This window comes from Pleurodeles waltl, chromosome 12 (assembly GCF_031143425.1).
Source record: "Pleurodeles waltl isolate 20211129_DDA chromosome 12, aPleWal1.hap1.20221129, whole genome shotgun sequence".
NCBI classification, from domain to species: domain Eukaryota; kingdom Metazoa; phylum Chordata; class Amphibia; order Caudata; family Salamandridae; genus Pleurodeles; species Pleurodeles waltl.
Window position 1 is genome coordinate 233,667,534 of NC_090451.1, and position 19,644 is coordinate 233,687,177.

Genomic DNA, 19,644 nt, shown 5'->3' on the forward strand with positions numbered 1-19,644 from the left:
TTCACAGGGTGGGGATAACGGTGTTAGAGTATTGACTAGAAAGTGCGTTATGGAAGGTAGGTAACTTGTTCTTCCCTAAAAGTTATACATTTGTGCAAAAGGCATGAATTTCAGATAAAAACAAACTATTCCATAGAAGAAGATGATATAGCAATTGAACAATGCAGCTAAAATCAGCTTATGCAATACTTTTAACAATTAAGTGCTCAAAAGAAGAAAAGATTTGAGATGGCAGCAAAGAGTTGACGATTAGGCGTAGGTTATGATTGAGGCAGAGGAGAATTACTTTATGGAATGCCAGTCTGCCTGATTTGGAGTGAGCTGGTGTTTCTGCATCTTGTTTTCCCAGGTGCTGAACCTCGGGGCCCGATTTTGCCATGCAGTAATTCTGTCTGGAAAAATCGTTTGAGGCTTTGGCTGCAACAGCAGTCAAGCCTCTTTCCTTATTTTTGTCATGCATTGCTCACCCAGCATGAACCTACCTTCGGCTTCGACTCACCTCGTTCTGCACACCTCCCACCCCAACCACACCCTCCAACCCATCCCACACGGAGGATGCAGTATACATTCAACATCTGCTCAGAAAAGTTGCTAGGGGGATACATTAAAGCCCATTGGATTGGGACTCCCATGAGGTTTACGACCAATAAACCCGGTCTCATACAATAGTTTTTAATTCCACTGGGTGTAACTTGTAAATGTACAGTACCTGCATGATGTGCCCACATGCTAATGTTATTTCGGTGTACAGATTTAGCATGCCACCAGTACCATGCAACTCGTAATCGGGCCCATAAAAATTGCAACGCCATCACCTTTTTCTTAGAACTGCTCTTTTAAATGGTCTGCTAGGAATAAGATAACATTTCATTTAAAGTAACTTGTGTTCTTGGGTAACCTAAGTCTCAGTGATTTCCATGAAATTAAGTTTTTCCTCGGAAATATAATGTGAATTTTTTGAATGCCAACCTAGCATTTTCTAAAGTAAAACTAAGATGTATCTACGGTTTTAGTCGGCATCTTAACTCGGGCTCAACCCAGCTCTCATAGCTTTTAACAGTAACCCCTAGATTCCATCTAGGTGGTGGCACCCTGGGTGCTCCACTAGAGGCTGTTAATGAGACAGAAGCCAGAATGGCTGCATGAACGCCAGTCAGAATATGAGGATGGCTCGTGGGTGAGGCTAAAGAGCACGGAGGATGCAATAAGAATCTTCACAAGGTTTTCACTTCCTGGTCCGGGGTCACTGACTCCACATTATTTGGCACACAGACTGAGCAGCGGTTACAGAGGTGGTGCATCTTCAGAAAGGGCAGACAGTCAGTTTGTGTCCCTTGAATGTTATCAGCTTCAGTGAGCCAGGCAGTAGACAGAATAGCCCTGCTCTTTGCCTTCCCACTGTGTTCACTTATTCCTTCTCCTTCGAACGGTTCTCAGGTATTCCTTTAGGGACGTTTATGCTTCCTCGCTGTAATTTACACTGAAATAATGTACAATATGGCGCTGTGATCAACCACTTGTTACCTGACCATCAGCTCTGCAACAATTCCAGGGACTACGTTAACTTCAACACAGGTTTTGGGCACAGATGTGCACTCCAGCCTCTGTAGCTACAGCCATCAATTATTTCTCGCTATAATTCATCAGGCAGTGTTCCGACACCAACTGCTATTACTGTCTTTCTTTTTCTTCTACTTTCTTTAGATGTTTCATTTAGCATCCCCTTACCTGCTCTGTTATTTATGCTCACCATTGAGGCCCGGAAGAATTTGGTGATGAGATATTTTTATCCATTTGCATGCAAACATACTTGTTATCTTTACATCCCATAAAGCCTGACATTAAGTGTCCCTTTCCTACTAATAACTTCCCCTTGAAGTGTACAGGCTTTGCCTATATTTCACTTGGGTTCATGCTCTGAATGCTCCACCATTCCTCACAAATCTTTTCTAAATTGAAATTAGTGTCCTCATCCACTATCATTCGAAGCCTCAACACACTTTGCTGAGAACCTCATTGCGTGTTGTCCAGCACTTTGTAACTTTGTTCCAGACGCACAACACTGTTTAAACTGTGCCACTTCGTGATGGGCAGATTCTGTTGCTTGCCTCTTTGCCTGCAAATTTGACTAGCGGTCCCGTCTTCCAGTTCTATTGCTCCAATGGCCAATTCTGATGGATACTTCTTTTTTTTTTTTTTTGTAAAACTGATTTTATTGTTTGTTTTAATAATTAGAAAACAAGTTTCGTCAACATACAGCACAGTATCAGTTGAAGGAACATGTATTATTATATCATATACACAGTTCCTATGTTCATTGCTCAAGCCCCATTGTTTTGAGAACAATTCAACCCCATGACCCTCAATTTATTATATGTGTGCGTGCATCCCCTTGATTTATAGACATATCTTTCCACTTTGGCACACCAGTCCATTCTGTGTGTCCTTTCCTGAATGGAGGGAGTTTTATCAGATCACCAGTGACAAGCAGTGTCACATTTCATTAGTAATCCCATTGTCACCATGAGTCAAAGTGCCATCTTTTGGTCAGCTATATCTGACAGAGACTTCTAGCTGCAGATTCCTTACCTTTGAATTCCCTGGTGTTTGCTGAGCAATATCCTGCGCGCGCCATCGGTTGGCGTCATTCGGTTTCGCGTACGTCTGCCAGCTCTGCGTGGCTTCGTCAGGAGTTGTTGGAGCCATCTGCGATATCATGGTCGCCTTTAAAGTCACCACCCCGGCGTGCGTATGTCAGTGCTTTTCCTTCCGTGCTGGTTAAGTGCAGGTCTGGGATCAAGCTACCCTTTGCCTTTTATGACAAGCTTTTTGTGTCTGTGCGAGGATGTCATCTAGGAAGAAGTTTAGGCCGTATTGCGCCTGCCATTGCGCCATGTCGGTGACGAACCTCCAACAGGAAGGTATCTGGTGCTTCGAGAGAGACCACGATGCGAAGTTGTGCTCTGACTGCCAGGCCATGGCCCGAAGGTTTTGAGTGAGCAGTCTCTAAAGCTCATGGCGGCTCAACAGTCGACTTTGATTGGCGCGAATCCTAGGAGGTCTTAGTCCCGCTCAAGGAGGAGGTTACGGGACCGCTCCAGGAGTCCCAAGTCCTCTTCTTCGCGCTCGAGGTCCTTGGGGCACTCGGGTAAGAGGCACAAGAAGAAGTCCAAGTGGACTTCGACTTCGGCACACCAGTCGGCCGATGAGGCATCATGGGAACGTTGACGGTCCGAGAACTGTTCCGCGGAGCCGATGCCAGGGCTGACTTCACATCTCCCCCCCTTATCTGGGAGCCGGAGTGACCCCGCTCAAATTAGAGACTTCTACAAAGCCATGCACCTCGTTTTTGAGCGGGCTGCTCCCGTGGGTGGGTCTTCCGATGCCGTGGGGACAGCGCGGTGCCCCATCAGGTTCGACGCCGGCGGCTTTGGCGCCATCGAGGACCCCGGGATCCGATATCTAATCTGGACCGGAGCCGGTTCCACACAGTCTGCTTCCTCCAGCGCAGGGTCCGACGTCAACACTCCCCCACCGCCAGCACCCACAGGTGGTGGGAGCCCCATCCTCTTTCCAGATGATCCAGAACGACATTGTATGACTCCGATTCATACATCAACAGCGTCAACACAGCACAGATCAGTGCCTGAGGCTTATTTTGATCAGCCAGGCACAGGTCAGGAATGAGAGGGGTATGAGGACCCTTCAGAGTATGGAACAGAGGAGCAGGACTGGTATGAGGATCTAGGGGAAGCCAGCGGATTGGATAATTCCCCAGATGCTGGTATGCTCACACCTCTGTGGCTACGGAAGAGGGAGTGTCTTATGCCCTGGTGGTGCAGCTGAGGTCTTGGACCTGGACTTGTCTATGGTGCCAGTCAGGACTAACATCCTGAGAGCCGATGTAACTCTTTAATGAGGCCCTTACTGATGTCCTGGTGGGACGTGGTCCAAACCCAGCACAGGGTGCCTGTAAATAGGACAATTGGCTGCCGCCATCGACCACCTCCTATCGACCCTAGTTTCCTCACCCAACACCCTACCCCGGAGAGCTTGGTGGTCCAAGCCTCCACATCCCATGGTGCCTTCCCTTCCGCTCCCCCCAATAGGGAATCCAAGAGGTTGGACCAACTTAGGAAGAAGATGTTTTCTTCCTCCAATCTGGCATTGAGGCCTGTAAACAACTCATGCCTTTTGGGCCGTTTTCCCCATACTTTATGGGATACGGTGGCACAGGTGTTGTCCCAGGGGGCATATGGAACACTCTCTCTCGGGCTGTCAAGGATGGGAGAGATGCAGCCAAGTTTACAATTCGGTGTGGTTTGGACACAACTGACTCCCTGGGCAGGGCAATTTCATCGACAGTGGCCCTTCGTCAACACACGTGGCTTTGCACCACTGGCTTTTTGGGGATGCCCATGCAAATCTGCAGGACATGCCCTTCGATGGCTCATGCATTTTTTGGAGAAAAGGTAGATTTGGCGCTTGAGCGGTTCAAGGACTCTCAAGCTACAGCCAGAGGCTTGGGCCTCTCGGCGCCCGCTCGCCAGCAGTCTGCCTTTTGCCCCTGTCGAGGCTCCAGGAGAGACGGGGTACCAGCCCACCCACAGGTCAGCCACTGTCCTCCAGCTTCACAGCATCCAGTGCGAAGAAGAGGTCGTGGTACTTTTAGATCCAGAGGGTCTAGCCAGAGGTCGGCCACCACTCAGCCCCCCCCTTCCACAACACCCAAGTCCTCCTAGCATGGTTCTGCAGGACCATGCTCGTCCAGTTGGAGGGAGGATTCGATTTCATCTCCCCCACTGGCGGTCCATAACATCGGACAAATGGGTCTTGCAGATCATACAGAAGGGCTATTCCCTCCCCTTCCTGTCTTTCCTTCCCTCTATCCCACTCGAATACTCAGTGCATGGCCTCATAAAACCAGTTTATTTGAGCAGGGGTTACTCTGGCTCCAGGAAACAAGGGTGGTGTGAAGTCGGACCTGGCAACAGCTCTGCAGAACCATGCCTGGGAACACTGCAGTTCCCCACTCGTCGCGTCAGCTGACGGACGAGGTGAAGTCAGTCAGTTTAGACTTCTTCTTGTGCCTCTTCCCAGAGTGTCCCGAGGACCTCAAATGTGACGAAGAGAACGTGGGGCTCCTTGAGGGGTCCCACAACCTTCTTCTAGATTGGGACCGAGACCTCCGAGGAGTCCCACTAAATAGCGTCAATAGTCGGGCTGCAAGCAACTTTAGGGACAGCTCCCTAAAAGCTTTCAGCACCATGGCCCAGCAGTCTGAGCACGACTTGGAGTTGTGACCACACTTGAGACACCATCAGCACACAAGGTGCAGGTCGCTAGCTGACATGGCGCAGTGACAGGTGCCACATGGCTTGAACCATGCCTTTCTGGGGAACATCCTCAACACACAAGACAAAAATATTCTACAAAATATTGAAAAAAAAAGTCTGTCAAAAAGAGACAAGGGGTAGCTCTTCTCTGGATCGGCACTAAATGGCACGGAAAGGAAAGAACTGACGTCCGCTGGCCTGGGTGGCGCCTATATGGGTGACTGCGAAATGACTTCTGCCACCAAAGGTGCAGACGACATATGGAGCCATATGAAACCACCCAATGGCGCTCTGGGGTACTGATCACACAAACGTTTCTGGATCCAGACTGATGCCTGGGAAATTCAAAGCTAGGTAGAGTCTCTACCAGATAATGCGTTACCGAAGGTAAGTAACTTGGTCTTCTGGTCTTGTGCATCTTTCTTGTCAACAAAGCCAGGTGGTACATGTGAGCTCTACAATGAAACTTCCAATGAAATCCCAGTGGGCACAGCACCAAGGAAGCCTGTTGGATGTTACACATGTTTCAGAGAAGACTGCCCAAGATCTGCAGTGGTGGCTGCTCGACTACCACCTGACCAGTAGCAGATCCCTCTCCCTTCCCTACCCAGTGCTGACAGATGCATCACTGCTGGGTTGGGGGAATCACCTGAGGGAGATTGTTGATCAAAGTACACTGGTTTCCAGTGGAGGAATGGCTCCAAATCAATCTATTGGAGATGCAGGCCATTCATTTGGTGTTAAAGACCTTCCTCCCAGCCATCAAGGGGAGCCTGGTACAGGTTCTCATGTACAACACCACCCCATGTGGTACTACAACATACATGGTGGTGTGGAGTTCTGGGTCCTGTGCCAGGAGGCTTTATTCATGCCTTTATAAGTAGTTGTGTCATAGTTTGGACTCTTGCTCTGGGCAAGACTGCTGGTTTAGGGATGACAGTACTTTTGTTTGTAAGCGACTACGTCTTTCCTACAACAAGTCGCAACTGTTGTCCCAACCTTACCGGCTCACTAGCAGCACCTCACCAGAAACACAATAGTAAAAGGTGATTTATGGCAGCCGTTACGCATGGACTCGAAAATAAGATTTCTCAGGGAGTGTCGTGGTTAAACGGAGATTACCCTTTTCTCACAGATATATCATGTCTCATACAAACACAGGCAATGACCCTGATGCAGTAGAGTTACAATAGTTTTTATTTAACATAACTGCAATTTGCAATAAGTTGCATGGGCTGCAATGATTAGGATAATGAATAATGCAAGAGACAGAATTGTGAAGACGAGAGTCATTATTACAAAGACCCCCACCATCTTGCAATACCTAGAAATGATATATTAGATGTAATATGCCCTAATGTGAAAGGCCTAACCTCCTACCTAGAGGAGAGCTGGGTTTGTTAAACCTAATATGGCAATGCCAATGCCATGTCCATGAGAGGAGCCCTCAACCCTCGTTACCTTGGAATGAGGTCTCTATCTCAGACTCCGCAGGGACACGAAGACTGGGTCAGCGTCAAGACGACTGCAGCATCGGTATCAGCGATGGTGGCGATGCCCTCTGTTCGGATTCCCTCTGATTATCTGTATAGAGTGTGATGTATTTATACAGATCTACAACGTCCCCTGACCTAGGTGTGTTCCTAAAGAATAGATAACAGACATGCTTGGGACGGCAATTAATATCAACAATCCCTCGAAAGTATAGAGAGGGGAAAATCCCTAAGTGTGAACACCTACTGTTTGTTTGTCTTTGGTGCTTGATCTTGACACCTTGGCGCGGTGACACTGATAATGTTACCCATAACAAGTGGCCTAACTATAAAGAAGGCAGCCATCTTAGAATAAATAAATAATTAAATGGGCTAAGACAGAGCAAGCTAAGTAGGTTAAAAGTAACCAGGTGACGGGGGCACAAGTCTACAAGCCAGAGGCTAAGCTAACTCCTGTTATCTCATTAAAACGAACTAGGATTCACTAAACCCTCCCCATTGCCGTAACAGGTATGACGAAGGTACAGGAACCCAAATGCTAAAACTTGTTTCTGAACTAAAAGCTAAAAGCAAAAAACAAGCTAAAAAAGCATTAGCATGTGTTAAAAATATGTTAAAACAAATCTGTTAAAATACTTACAGAAATGTTAATGTCAACTATGACAAGTACAGCGTGCAACAGCAAATGTCAATTTAAATGCATAATTTGGAATCGGGAATGGCAAGTCAATTCATCAAATTATTTGTTATACGCATGATCTTGAAGAATGTCATCGAAGTCACCAACCAAGGACCTAAAAAATGAGTCAACATCGTCCGATGTTAAGTCGAGTGCTGGGCGGACAAACGGATCTACAGAGCAGAAGTGAGACGTATTTCCTGGTATATCGTTGTCTGTTGCAGTGTCCTCATCCATGGTAGATCTCACAATGGAAGGCTCATAGGTGGCCTCGCGGAGCAACCTCAGTCTCAAGGGGCATGACCGTGTATGAACCCTCATCGAGGACATCAGCAGTTTGTGGTCCACAGGAGATGTCGGTGCAACAGCAAGACAGACCACAGGCAGATGTTCAAAGAGACACCATATGCAGCGGAAGACTGGTTGTACGCACCAGAGAAGGGGCCGAAATTACAACGACCAGTCAAGCTCCAGTTCCACCAGCAAGGGTGCACCGAAGATCCGAACCATGAGCTCACGGCACAGTGGAGTTGGTGGGAGCGGCTCCATTGCTCTGCGTTGCTGGAAAGAAACAACCACTGCGAATCAGAAGAAATAGCAGTAGTACACTTGAAAAGAGAGAATGGATGGCTGATGGGATGACTCCGAAGACAGTCTGGAAGATGGATATGAAACCAGACCCGACAGCCTTAAAGAAATGAACAATCCCAGTGGTGCTCGAAGCATTGAATATCCTGGATACCAATTCTCCAAAGTGTTTGGGGAAATTGGTATTTAAAAAGGATTGTATCTCAGCTGATGATCTCGCAATCTGGAGAGCATACGTCTCTTTTGCGGATGTCAAGGCAACCTGTTTCTGAAACAATAGCACCTTTAGCCTACTCAGCTTGTCATAGTTCACATTAATAGTATCTATGTGAGGCCACATGTCAGATACTTTTATCTCTCGTGTGGGGGGAAACAAAACATGTCCACAACACGTAACAACCTTACGTAGCGTAGGCAATTCCAGGTTGCATGCCGCAACAACTTTGATCGTTCAGTACCACATAACTTCCATTGGAAAGTAAATGAAATACCGGGCAAATCAAGGGGACGGGAGTACCCTTCAGAAAACAGGCCAAATTTGCGACCCCCGCATTGCAAAGACCGTGAAGAGACACCTGCTTGCATATCATAGAATGACGAACAACAGTCTCACATTCGCTTCCGCTAAGAAAGACCTCCTCCTCGCCGTTCAGACATCTATAGTCAAAGGGCAACTCCCACTCTTCCTTAATAAAGCTATCTCCTAGTTGCTCATATCTTCCCAATGCAAGATGTTTCAGGCAGCTCGAGAAACAAAAGGTCGAAATCGGTAAATTAATAATGCCATGTAAGAGCCAGATAGTTGAAGGACTCTCTGCTACCGTGAAGGGCAACTTATCTAACTTCTCTACTTGAAGCAGGGTGAAACTAGCCTCCCTTTTAGCCATTGTCGCTTGTTCCCTGGAAAAATTATAAGCAGTGAAGAGTTCACTCCCATTAATATACTTCCATGGAATGGGGTCACTTTTCAGTGTCTGTAAAGTCCAACCTAGCTATATGATAGAACGTAGCTGTGTTTGCCCATGATATAACCGAGACAAATCTGTCTGAGTGATATCAATAGCAGACGACACTATATTCGATAGTGAATAAATCCTGTTAGACAGTGTATTCATGCCATTGTCGACAACAGCTAATGTTTTTTCTTAATTCTCTTTATCTAGTTGCCTTAAACGCGCAGCAGCCTCAATCTGGGAAAGTTTCCAAATTTCATTGTAAATAGCATATAAAAACCTTTTTGAGCGCTGTTTCCTAGGACCCAGCAGAAAATCCTGCAAGTCTATATTTTCAGAAAGAGTGTTCAGGTGTTTCTTAACTGCGGCTAACGTGTTCGTTTGTACCCATTGCTGGCACAGCTTACCCACACTGTATGTTGTAACTATACCTGTATGTTGACCCGATATGAAGCGAGGGTCTGGCCTGTTAATTGAAAAAAAACCTGAAGAGTTCAAAAAACGCGCTTGACACTTATTAGTGTCGGTAGGCCCTATTAACCACCCGCCGAGACTGGAAAGTCAAGAGTTATAGGTACCAGCCTTAACCATTGCGTCTAGCCTTTCCTCTGTGATATTAAGGAAGTGTCGCCAATCTTTAAACTTTGTCGGAGTAGGGATACTAGGCGTGTTCAGATCTTTAATTTTTGCTAACCCCAGACAGGATGTCTGCTGAATAGTGTCATTTAAGAAAATCATTTGCACAGGAATCAGGCATGCTCGAAATAAAGCCTCCCCACCCTGTATTTGCCAATCTTGTGTTCCCCATACACTTTTTAAGTCAATAGTGTTCTTCCAGTATTCGTAACCCTCAATTGCGAGCCGGGAAACAAAGGGATCTGAATAAATTAGTTTTGTATCAGTTAGCAAAATTTTCCTAATTTGTGCCGGAGGTAATTTAAAATAATGCGACTCCGCTTTTCTTGTATCATGCCCAGAAAAGTATGTAAATTTATCGCTATAGTACTTTGGACCTCCCAACGGTGGTGTAGAACAATGTTCCCACTGTGTGCAGTTCAATACTGGCCTGTATCTAGTGGCACGGTGTAGGTAGTGATGTCCCCAATTGTTGTAGCAGAACATTTCCCCATAATTCATTGTATAATCATATACATCATCACTTTCAAAAGCAGAATAGTCCTTCATTTCAGTTAGCATGGAATCAACTGTTTGGACATCCCAATCATCAGAGACAACATCAGGTGTAATTACATCAGTCATTGAAATTTTGAACACGTACGGTATTTGAATAATTTCTGTAGGCCCATATATATCGAATGGAACTTTTTCCCACACAATCCCATCAGTAATCGGTATTGCTGTAATATTTACAGGGGACAAATGTCTTCGGACCTTATGTGAAGAATGATGTGGTGTTAAAACTTCAGCAACAGGCTCCACAGAAGAGCGATCAGGAATATAGTGACCATTTATAAGTAAAAAGAAAACAGTCACAGAACCAATCCATAAAAATAATGCAATAAATGTCAAACAGAACCACAAGTAGTTCCATGGATATATCAAATAGTTCTTTTTAAGCCATCGATACAGCTTACTACTGTTTGAAACATTGTCAATCACAGTAGAGGATGAATCCGAAGAAAAATCATCAATGTCAATGAAATAGTCAGAGGTAGTCTCTGCAAACACAGGAGTCGGTGTACCCTGATCCACTGCACGTGGAGGCTCTTGATAGACAACGTCATTAGTCGTTGAAGTGTTTGTGTAAAATACAGCTAAATCTTGAAGCGGGTGGTCACTGAAGATGTGACTGGAACTAACAAGAGTTCATTTTCCGCCCTCCCCATGGTCGAGGAGGTGTCTGGAACTGCAGTTGACATTATTGAATAGTCTGTAGTAGTGATGTTCATCCTACTATGTAGATGGATGTCCTGTTGGGTAGTGAGAGGGGATCGGGAACCACCCAAGGGACCTCCTGGTCTACTGTGAAGGATCGGCCACATGGTGTAATTTGATGTCATCAATGGAGATTAATCTGTTCGTCTTAGAACCAGACAGCGGTGGTAAGATGACAGTCCTGGTGCCTTGTATTCCCAAGACTGGTACAGGTGCTCTGTATGATGGACCAAACTCCTTCTTCACAGCGATCTTCTCACGAACCAGATCCCCAACTTTAGGAATCCAGCCAGTTGAAGTTTTCGCCAAATCCCTTATTCCTAAAGTGGCAGCACTTGCGGATGATTTATCATCACAAAATTGTTGAAGCTCCTGTAAAACAGTGAGACGTTCTTTTATGACAACCGGAGTTTCTGCTGCCACCATACCAGGGGCATCAAGATCTGGGACATATATAGGTATCCCAAAGAGAACCTCACACGGTGAGCGTCCCCACAAGGACCCTCTTGGCAGATTATTCAGTGCTCTCTGGACCCCATATAGGTGATGCAACCAACTGCGGCCTGAACCTAATACTCGAGCTGTTAAGGACTGCTTTAGATCACGATTCCGCCTCTCCACGACCGAATTTCCCTCAGGATGGTATGGTGAGGAGTAATGGAGTTCAACACCCATCGTCCCCATGGTGTCCCTGAACGCCTTAGAGGCAAATGCAGGGCCCTGGTCCGAATGGAATGCTGCAACCGCATAGGTACCGATAAAGATCAGCAAGTCTTTTATAACAGTCCGGGCGTCAGCCGACCGCTGTGGCCATAACCACAGGAATCTAGAACAGGAATCTACAGCTACTAAAATGTATTTGTATGCACCATCAGGCTGTAAGGGACCACAATGGTCCAGGTACACACACTGTAGTGGCTTGTTGGACACCAAGAGGGATGTCTGCGGTGGGGGTTTGATATTAGAGCCCTTGATCTGCTGGCAAATGTCACAGCAAAGGACATACTGCTTTGTTCGTCTGCACAGACCAGGCCACCAGTAGCATTGCTGTAGGAGTGTTATTGTGGCCTGTATACCAGCATGTGCAGAAGCGACACCCTCATGAGCTGCTTTAATTAGATCTAATCTCTGGTCATCATTGGGGATCACTCAATCTCCAGCTCCAGGAATCGTAGTGTAAGTAACATTCTGTGCACTGATATGGTAAGTATAGTTCATAGGGTATCCTTTCGGAAGGGGCTTGCCTGCAGCCGAAGCTTTAACGGCAATCAGTATTTTATATTCCAATCTCGTCTGAGAACGAGTCACTGCAGCCACAGAAGCCGTAGCTTTGGTCGCTTCATCAGCCAATGTATTACCGGTAACGTGTACTCCTACACATTGGTGTCCTAATGTATGGACTACATGGACACACAGTAGCTTATCCTTAAGATCAGCCACCCTCCCCCACAATGTTTTGTGTTTAATGGTGTTCCCTTTAGAATCTCTAACCCCGTTCAGTTTCCAATGATTGAGATATTCATTGTATGACTGGACGCAGTAATATGAGTCACAGACTATCAAAGTCTGGCTTCCTGTCTCAGTATGTTCGAGTGCTAGAATAAGAGCCTTAAGCTCAGCCAACTGTGCCGTGCAGTCCCCTAAGGTCTGCGTGTAGGTATTGTGAGGGTGGAAAACTCCATCTTCCATCACTCTGCTCCGGCTGCTCAAGCTGCTGAGTATTGATGTTTAGTACCTACAGCCGGTTGTGCTGAACCGTCACTGTATATGACAGTATGGTAGCTGTCTAGTGGCAAGATATTTAGAGGAGCGGGGTCCTCTTGTTCATACTGGAGTAATTCCTGTGTCTGAAGTTTTGGATCGAATATATAATCGACATCAGTGGCGGTCAGAGATGTTGCCCATTGGATCCAACGCGGATGTAATGCTTTTGCGTTAGGAACGCTTGCTTTGGTGACAGCCTCTAAGGCCGGCACCGGGGAGACTACAATTATACGTTTCCCCTGGACAAGTGGCCTTTCCTTTATGACGGCCATCTGAACAGCCGTTAGAATCTTTTCTGTAGGTGCAAAACGCTGCTCAGCATTTGAGTACAGATGTGATTTATATGTGATCGTTACCGTGTCATCCTCATTAAAGGTGACATAAGTAAATCCAAGGGCACCAGCAATTATTCTGAATACCAAGTTTGTTTTATTGCCACGTGTGAGTAAGTGTTTAGCTTCTAGCATGTCCTGTTGCATGTCTCTAAGGATGTGCGTGTGTTCAATTGTCCAGTGTCTGCTAGAAAATTTAGGCTGAACTAAGTCATAAAGTGGCTTGATGCGTTCTGCATAATCTGGAACGTATGTTCTGCCAAAATTGAAGAAACCCAATAATGACTGCAATTTTTTAAGTGTGTTTGGAGGCTGTAGTTGAGCACACTTCTCTAGAAAGTGCGGGGCCAGGCTCTTCCCCTCGTTTGACAGCTCATATCCCAGGAATAATACACTAAGAAAGGCTATCTTGCTCTTCTTAAAATTAAATTTATAACCGAGGTCTGCAAATCCCCAAATGATCCCATCGACCCTCGCAAGATGAATGTCGAGGACGTCGTCTGTGAGACATATGTCATCCACATAGGACAATGCCTCGGAATCAATATCATGTAATATTGATGTTACATGGGCTGAAAACATGCCTGGGTTATTTTTATAGCCTTGAGTTAAACGACAAAAGCGTTTCTGAGAGCCAAATGAAAATGCACTTAGGTCCCGACTTTCATGTGCTAAATTCTGGCAGAAGAATCCATTAGATATGTCTAATGTTGTTTTATATTTTTTTCGCACTATATTATTTATCAGTGCTGTGCTGTGTGAATTTTGTATAGCATACGTGCGTGTGTCACTATTTAAGTGTCTATAATCAATGACTATTCTATATGAATGGTCTGGCTTTGCAACGGGGAATAACGGATTATTCATTGCAGATTTACAGGGCTCAATTACTCCCTGGTACTCGAGTTGTGATAGGATCTCCTTCACCTGAGCTTTTGCTTCATGTTTAACAGGGTATTGTGGCTGCAGTTGGGGTGTAGACCTAACGGGAATAATATGACAAGGAGACTCCTTGTCCCAACCTACATGATTGCGATATAATGCAGGTGCCTGCGCTAAAGCCCATTCAGAAGCATAGGCTTCTTTATCTGCTTCTGGAACAAGATCGGAGAAAGAAGGCAAAATTACATCTTCCCCATGCGGGAGCTTGCGGATGTGTTCAGGTGGCCAATCTCTTTCGGCCAATAGGATATCACTAGTAACCTCATCCCAAAATATCACACTAATAGTGCGCTCCACGTCTCCCTCTATCTGAATTTTTAAATCATAAACCCTATCGGGGAGAACGCGGCCATCCGCTGTTTCAACCGCAATGTAATCGCTAGTTGCTGTCGCATCCAGATGATCTTTCAGACTCAGGCGACATATCGTGACTTCTGCCGCACTGTCTAACAGAGTCACTGCCCACGTCTTGTTATTCAACAGCGTTCTCAATTTTACTGGCATTTTTAACTGTCGGAGCCGCCACCTTTTTCTTTTTAAACTGTGGCTTTTGTTGAGGATTCTTTTCTTCTTGTTTAATGGTAGACTGCGGCAAGTCTTTCTTCTCTTTCACGTATTCTGGACGTCGATCTTGACGGCCCCCTCTCTTGCTACGTCTATCCGGTGCGTCCTGAAAGGAACGAGAGGGACGTGAATCAGTATATCTGTCTGGAGTTTTAATGTTCTCCCTATTTCTGAGATTATATCTCCTTTCGGAGTTCTCTGGGTATGGAGAATCAGCTCTCTTATTCCTTCTTTCTTTGAAATCTTTTTGTTTGTCCCAGTGCTTCTTTGAGCCCTCTTGTGCCTGCTTTGTACCCTCCTTGTGGGCGGTACCTTGTATTTCCAATTTTTTAAGTTTGGCTCCCAAATTATCCCGTCCTATACTACTATAGGTATCTGAAATTATTTTCGGCAGCTGTCTCTCTTGTTCCTTGTGTGGAGTTTCCCCGAGACGCTGACGAATTGCCAGTGCTACAGCTTCCCCTTTAATATTACTGAGTATTACTGAGGATACGGCGTCAAAGTTACGTATTAATTTCTTCCCCATTCCAGGGCTGGTGCAGCCCCATGCTCATTTTGTATTTAACACTTCCGGCAAGTTGGCAAGTGTCGGCAGCGAAGACTGAACCCCATGTGGCACAGTCATCCACCGTGGGAACCATCCCAAAAGGCAAGCACATAGTGAGCAATCTATGTTTTTCCTGTGGTCCCGTATGGGGAAACACAGCTTCCAGCTGATTCGTTTTCTGGGCAATCCAGAACGGTATTTTTTCCTGTTCCGTTTTCGACTGGAATGGTACACTGGGAATCTTGTATGTTTTCCCACCTCTGTCTCTCCTGCCTGGAGTTCTTTAGAAAATTAGGAATGACTGGGCCCAAGTCATGCTAGTGGCCCCAGACTGGTCCAGGAGAGTGTGGTACTTGGAACTTCTCAGCATGTGCATCTGCCCTCTGATCAGGTTACCACTTCAGGAAGCTTTTCTTTCTCAGCAGCACGGCAGGGTTTTCCATTCAAATGTGCGCAATCTATACCTTCATGTGTGGAGATTCAGTGGAAGTAGTTGTCAGTGTTTGATTTGCCAACTGAAGTTGCAGATATCACCCTGACTGCCAGGCACAATTCCACAAAGTCCAGTTACTCTGCTGGGACACATTTGTGTTCTGTCTGATGTTTTGTCATTGGCTTTGCAAGGCTTTACAGTGGGCACTATGAAAGATTATCAGCACTTTTAGCCATTTTTGCGTTTACCGGACCAACCATCCCTCTTATAATTGCCTGTTGCAAAGTGTATTTTTTTAAGGTTTGACACACTTTGTTCCCTCCCAAACCTTTGGTGATGCCACATGGAGGCCATGATTTGGTCCTGATATTTCTCATGTGTACACCTTCCAAATCTGTGAGAACAGCTGCAGAGGAACTGTCCATTATTGAGTACGCCAAAAACCTTCATGTTTTAGAAGTTTGCTGTATTTGATAACAATTGTGTCTCTGCAAAGTCTTAGGTAGATGAGCAGTCAGTTTTACAGTAATCATTATTGCACCAACGCCATATTCTCAAATGCATTGGAAAAAATACTTGTTGTCCATGAGGAGTTCTTGATTATTCTAAAGTCATTTTTTAGTAGTATGAAGGTGTAGTCAACAGGACTCCAAACACCCACCACTAAACCAAACAGAGAAATTGTATTTCAAATTGCAAAGAAGTAAGCAAGAACCAGAATGTTGGTGTTACATTTTGTAAATTCTCTTTGTGCAGAGCTTCAGGTGGAACTTGGGATGGAGTCTGCAGCTTGTGCAGAATAAGGCTGCTCACATTCTTTGTTAGCTAGTGAAGTATGTAGAACTGCCTTCTTCCATTTTTACTATTTGCCAGTAAAAGTACACATTTGTTCAAGATAGTTCAATGTAAAATTTTGTGCCTACTTCATACAGGCAACTTCCCTGGATGTGGGTGTGTAGGAAGATGGCTTTTCATATTGTGAGGTACACTGTGCAAAGGGTCCAGGCAAACCCCAAGGGTATCAACAGAGGAACAAACAGCACCCCAAATGCTCTCTTTTGCGATAGTGTGGGCGAGCAGTTCAGGCATATCAGAGGGTAGTGCTAAGCATGTAAGGCACACACCCATACAGTAAGTGAGACACACACTCAATAAAGAAATCTGACACCAGTTTATAAAAATAACATGCATCTTTATATAAACTTTGATACCTAGATCACCAGAGTCAGGTCAGTACTTTTTGAGTTAGAATTTTTTTTTAGAGTTTTTAAAAGTTGACAGTGCTTCTTTCCAATGCGGTAATGTTATCTATGGAGGAAGAACAAGCACTGTATGCAGGTATAGTACAATGACTTGCAGGACCAATCTCCTGGATTTAGGGTAAGTACGGGTAAGTTCCAAGTCCACGCCAGCAGGCCACCTCAGGCGGCACTGGGGCAGCCGAATGCAGGGGTGCAGTTCAGCATTGGGTGCCCCATGTAAGTCTAGGGTATTGGTCTGGTTGCAAAGTTGCTGCAGGGATGGACTGGAAGATCAGTCCAGGGGAACCCACAGGAAGACTCAACCCTTGAAGTCCTTGGGCCCGTGGGGACACCATCAGTCCACTTCTCCTTGGGCTGTGAGGCGTGGGTGTAGTGGTGTCTTCTGGTGTCTGGTCCCGTGCTGGAGTTACTCGCACTCGCCAGGGACCACGCAGAAACAGTCTGCAGGTGTGTACTGGGGGTCCAGTAAGACCAAGTCAACAAGTTGGCTCAGGTCTCACGAGGCTGGGAGCCGTTAGGACACCCTTGGTCCTCTTCTTCTCAGTCCAGGGCAAATGGGTGCAGAGGTGTCTCGAGGCGTCGGGTCTTCCACCACATGCAAGATGGCGGAATTTCCTAATCTGTGTCCACTTCAATCTGGTCATTTTAGGGGTGTATCCAGTCTGGAAATGTAGCACACCTCCTGCATACCTAATTTTCCCACCTGGGCAGGTGCTAGATGGGCCCAGGGTAAGAGGGGTTTGCATCTCCCTCAGAGGAAGCCCAGTTCTGCATACCAAAGGTGGTGTGCTCCTTTGAAATGCCTGACTTCGAACGCAAGTCATCCTGTGGGGAGGGGTGTGTAACAATCTTGCCCGAGCAGGCTTTGTTTTTGACCTCCAGAGAGCAAAAGCTCTCCCCCTTGTGGGTCGGATTCTTGTCTATTGGTGGCAGACTGGTTAAAACCAGTCGGTGAGCTCAACAGCAGTTCGTAGGTTTTTCCGGGGGCACTTCTAAGGTGCCCTCTCTGTGAATGTATTAATAAATTCATCACTGGAATCAGTGAGAGTTTATTAATTCGAGATGTTTGATACCAAACATCCCTGTTTTCAGTGCAGCCTTCATGTAGCTGGGGAACTCGTATTGACCAGTGTCCAGCACATGTATTTAAAATGGCTTCACTGTTCACTTACTATGTCTAAGAATTGACAAAAACATAGCAGGGGCATATATGCTCTTGCAGATATGCCCACACATGTAATATAATGGACCCTGCCCTAGGGCACGAAGGTCTTCTGAAGGGGTGACATAAATATTACGTGCAGCATTTAGGAGACATAGCACACAGTCTGTGTGCAAAGTTTTGTTTTCACTTTTAAGGAGCACCTTGTCACGCAGCCTGCAACAGCAGTCTGCATAAGATTGGTGCTGGGTCCCATAGAATGGCACAAGTGGTGCTGCAGGCCCCTCTTCAGTACCCATGCCATAGGTACTGGGGTACCATTTACTTGGGGCTTACGGAGGTGCTAAAGTGCCTGGCCAGTTGAGGATCAAGTGACCAGGTGTCTTGTTTGGAGGACAAAACACTGGCACTGGGGACCTGGAACCTAGTGCACTTCAAAGTTGCATCAAAAACCAGTCAAAAAGTGGGGTGTATTGCAACCGGAACCCAGCTTCCTACAGAGTAGTAATCTGATAGGTCCCTTTATGATCAAAATGGACTACACAGTTCATGATGAATTGCCTAGGATCTCACACTCTCAGTAGAGGTACTACTTCTCCAAATAATGTGTTTTTCATGTAGAAAATGTATACAATTTATTTCTACACTTATTGTTGACTTGTCTTATAGGTGGAATGAATTTCATAAATGTTTTGTATTACTGTTTGATGGTATGCAAAATCTTTTGAATCAATAAGGGTACAGAGAGCCGCAAAGATACTAATTTTTTCCTGATATTTATCATTGGAATCCTCGCTAATCTAGCTTATCTGTGCTGTGCTTCAAGCAAACTAGTACTTCTTGTGATAGCATATAAATTACCAATAATTATCCTGGAAATGACGAATGAGTTCACATTGTTACACCCCAACATATGTCCAAATGTAGCTGTTGTGGATATATTGGTTTAATTAATGCACAAAGTGTGCATTTCTTCATGAAATATTTGTGGCGCTACGTATGCTAGGTCAATTTGCTCCTTAGTTATTTAACCTATCCCTGCATATGCTTAATGATTGAGTCTATGCTTGATCTTGGTAGGCTGGGGTATATGAAGGACGCCTTGCTGATCTACATAACCAACTACAGCACTGGCAGCGACGACACCAAGAGGATACACAAACACTGTCCGCAAAAGAGGAAGAGTTGGTGATGCTCCGTTTGCAGATAACATCTCTCAAGGACAAGTTGCATGGTGAAGGAAGGGAGGTAAGCAAAAGTGAAATTCAGGGTATCACTACAGAAGATGTGTGAGATAGAATTAAACATGCAATCATGGAAGAGCACACCCTCAAACCCGTACAAAAACACATTTAGGGTAAGATAAGCCCACACAGAAATAAAACAAGTTATTATCTATAAATAAAAATATGAGACCCACACACTAAAATCTATGAAAACATGTACACGAGTCACATAACCACACAGCAGTATTGTAACAAAAAGCAGATCTAAACATATCATAGTAGTTCACATTAAACATCAATGGTATGTAATGTATGACCTAGGATATGCCACTCACAAGATTACAATTACACATTTTTTACAGCGCCAGTAACTGCTTTGAATACCTTTGCCTGGGTTTCAGAAGATGTAGGAAGCTGGCTCTGTATATACTATCTCAAAGAGAGAGATAGTGTGCACACAGTCCATG

At 45.4% G+C, this 19,644-nt stretch overlaps 1 protein-coding gene across 5 annotated transcripts in view; it reads left to right on the forward strand.

The window, feature by feature from the left end:
- PMFBP1 (polyamine modulated factor 1 binding protein 1) overlaps positions 1-19,644 on the forward strand; it is an 881,291-nt gene that overhangs the window by 739,382 nt on the left and 122,265 nt on the right. For all 5 annotated transcript variants that reach the window (XR_011199809.1, XR_011199811.1, XR_011199812.1 and 2 more), the window contains one exon: positions 19,032-19,199. Coding sequence is in view for 1 of the 5 variants with exons in the window: in XM_069216463.1 (XP_069072564.1) it covers positions 19,032-19,199 (168 nt within the window). In the remaining 4 variants the exon portion in view is untranslated. The remainder of the gene's footprint in view (positions 1-19,031; positions 19,200-19,644) is intronic.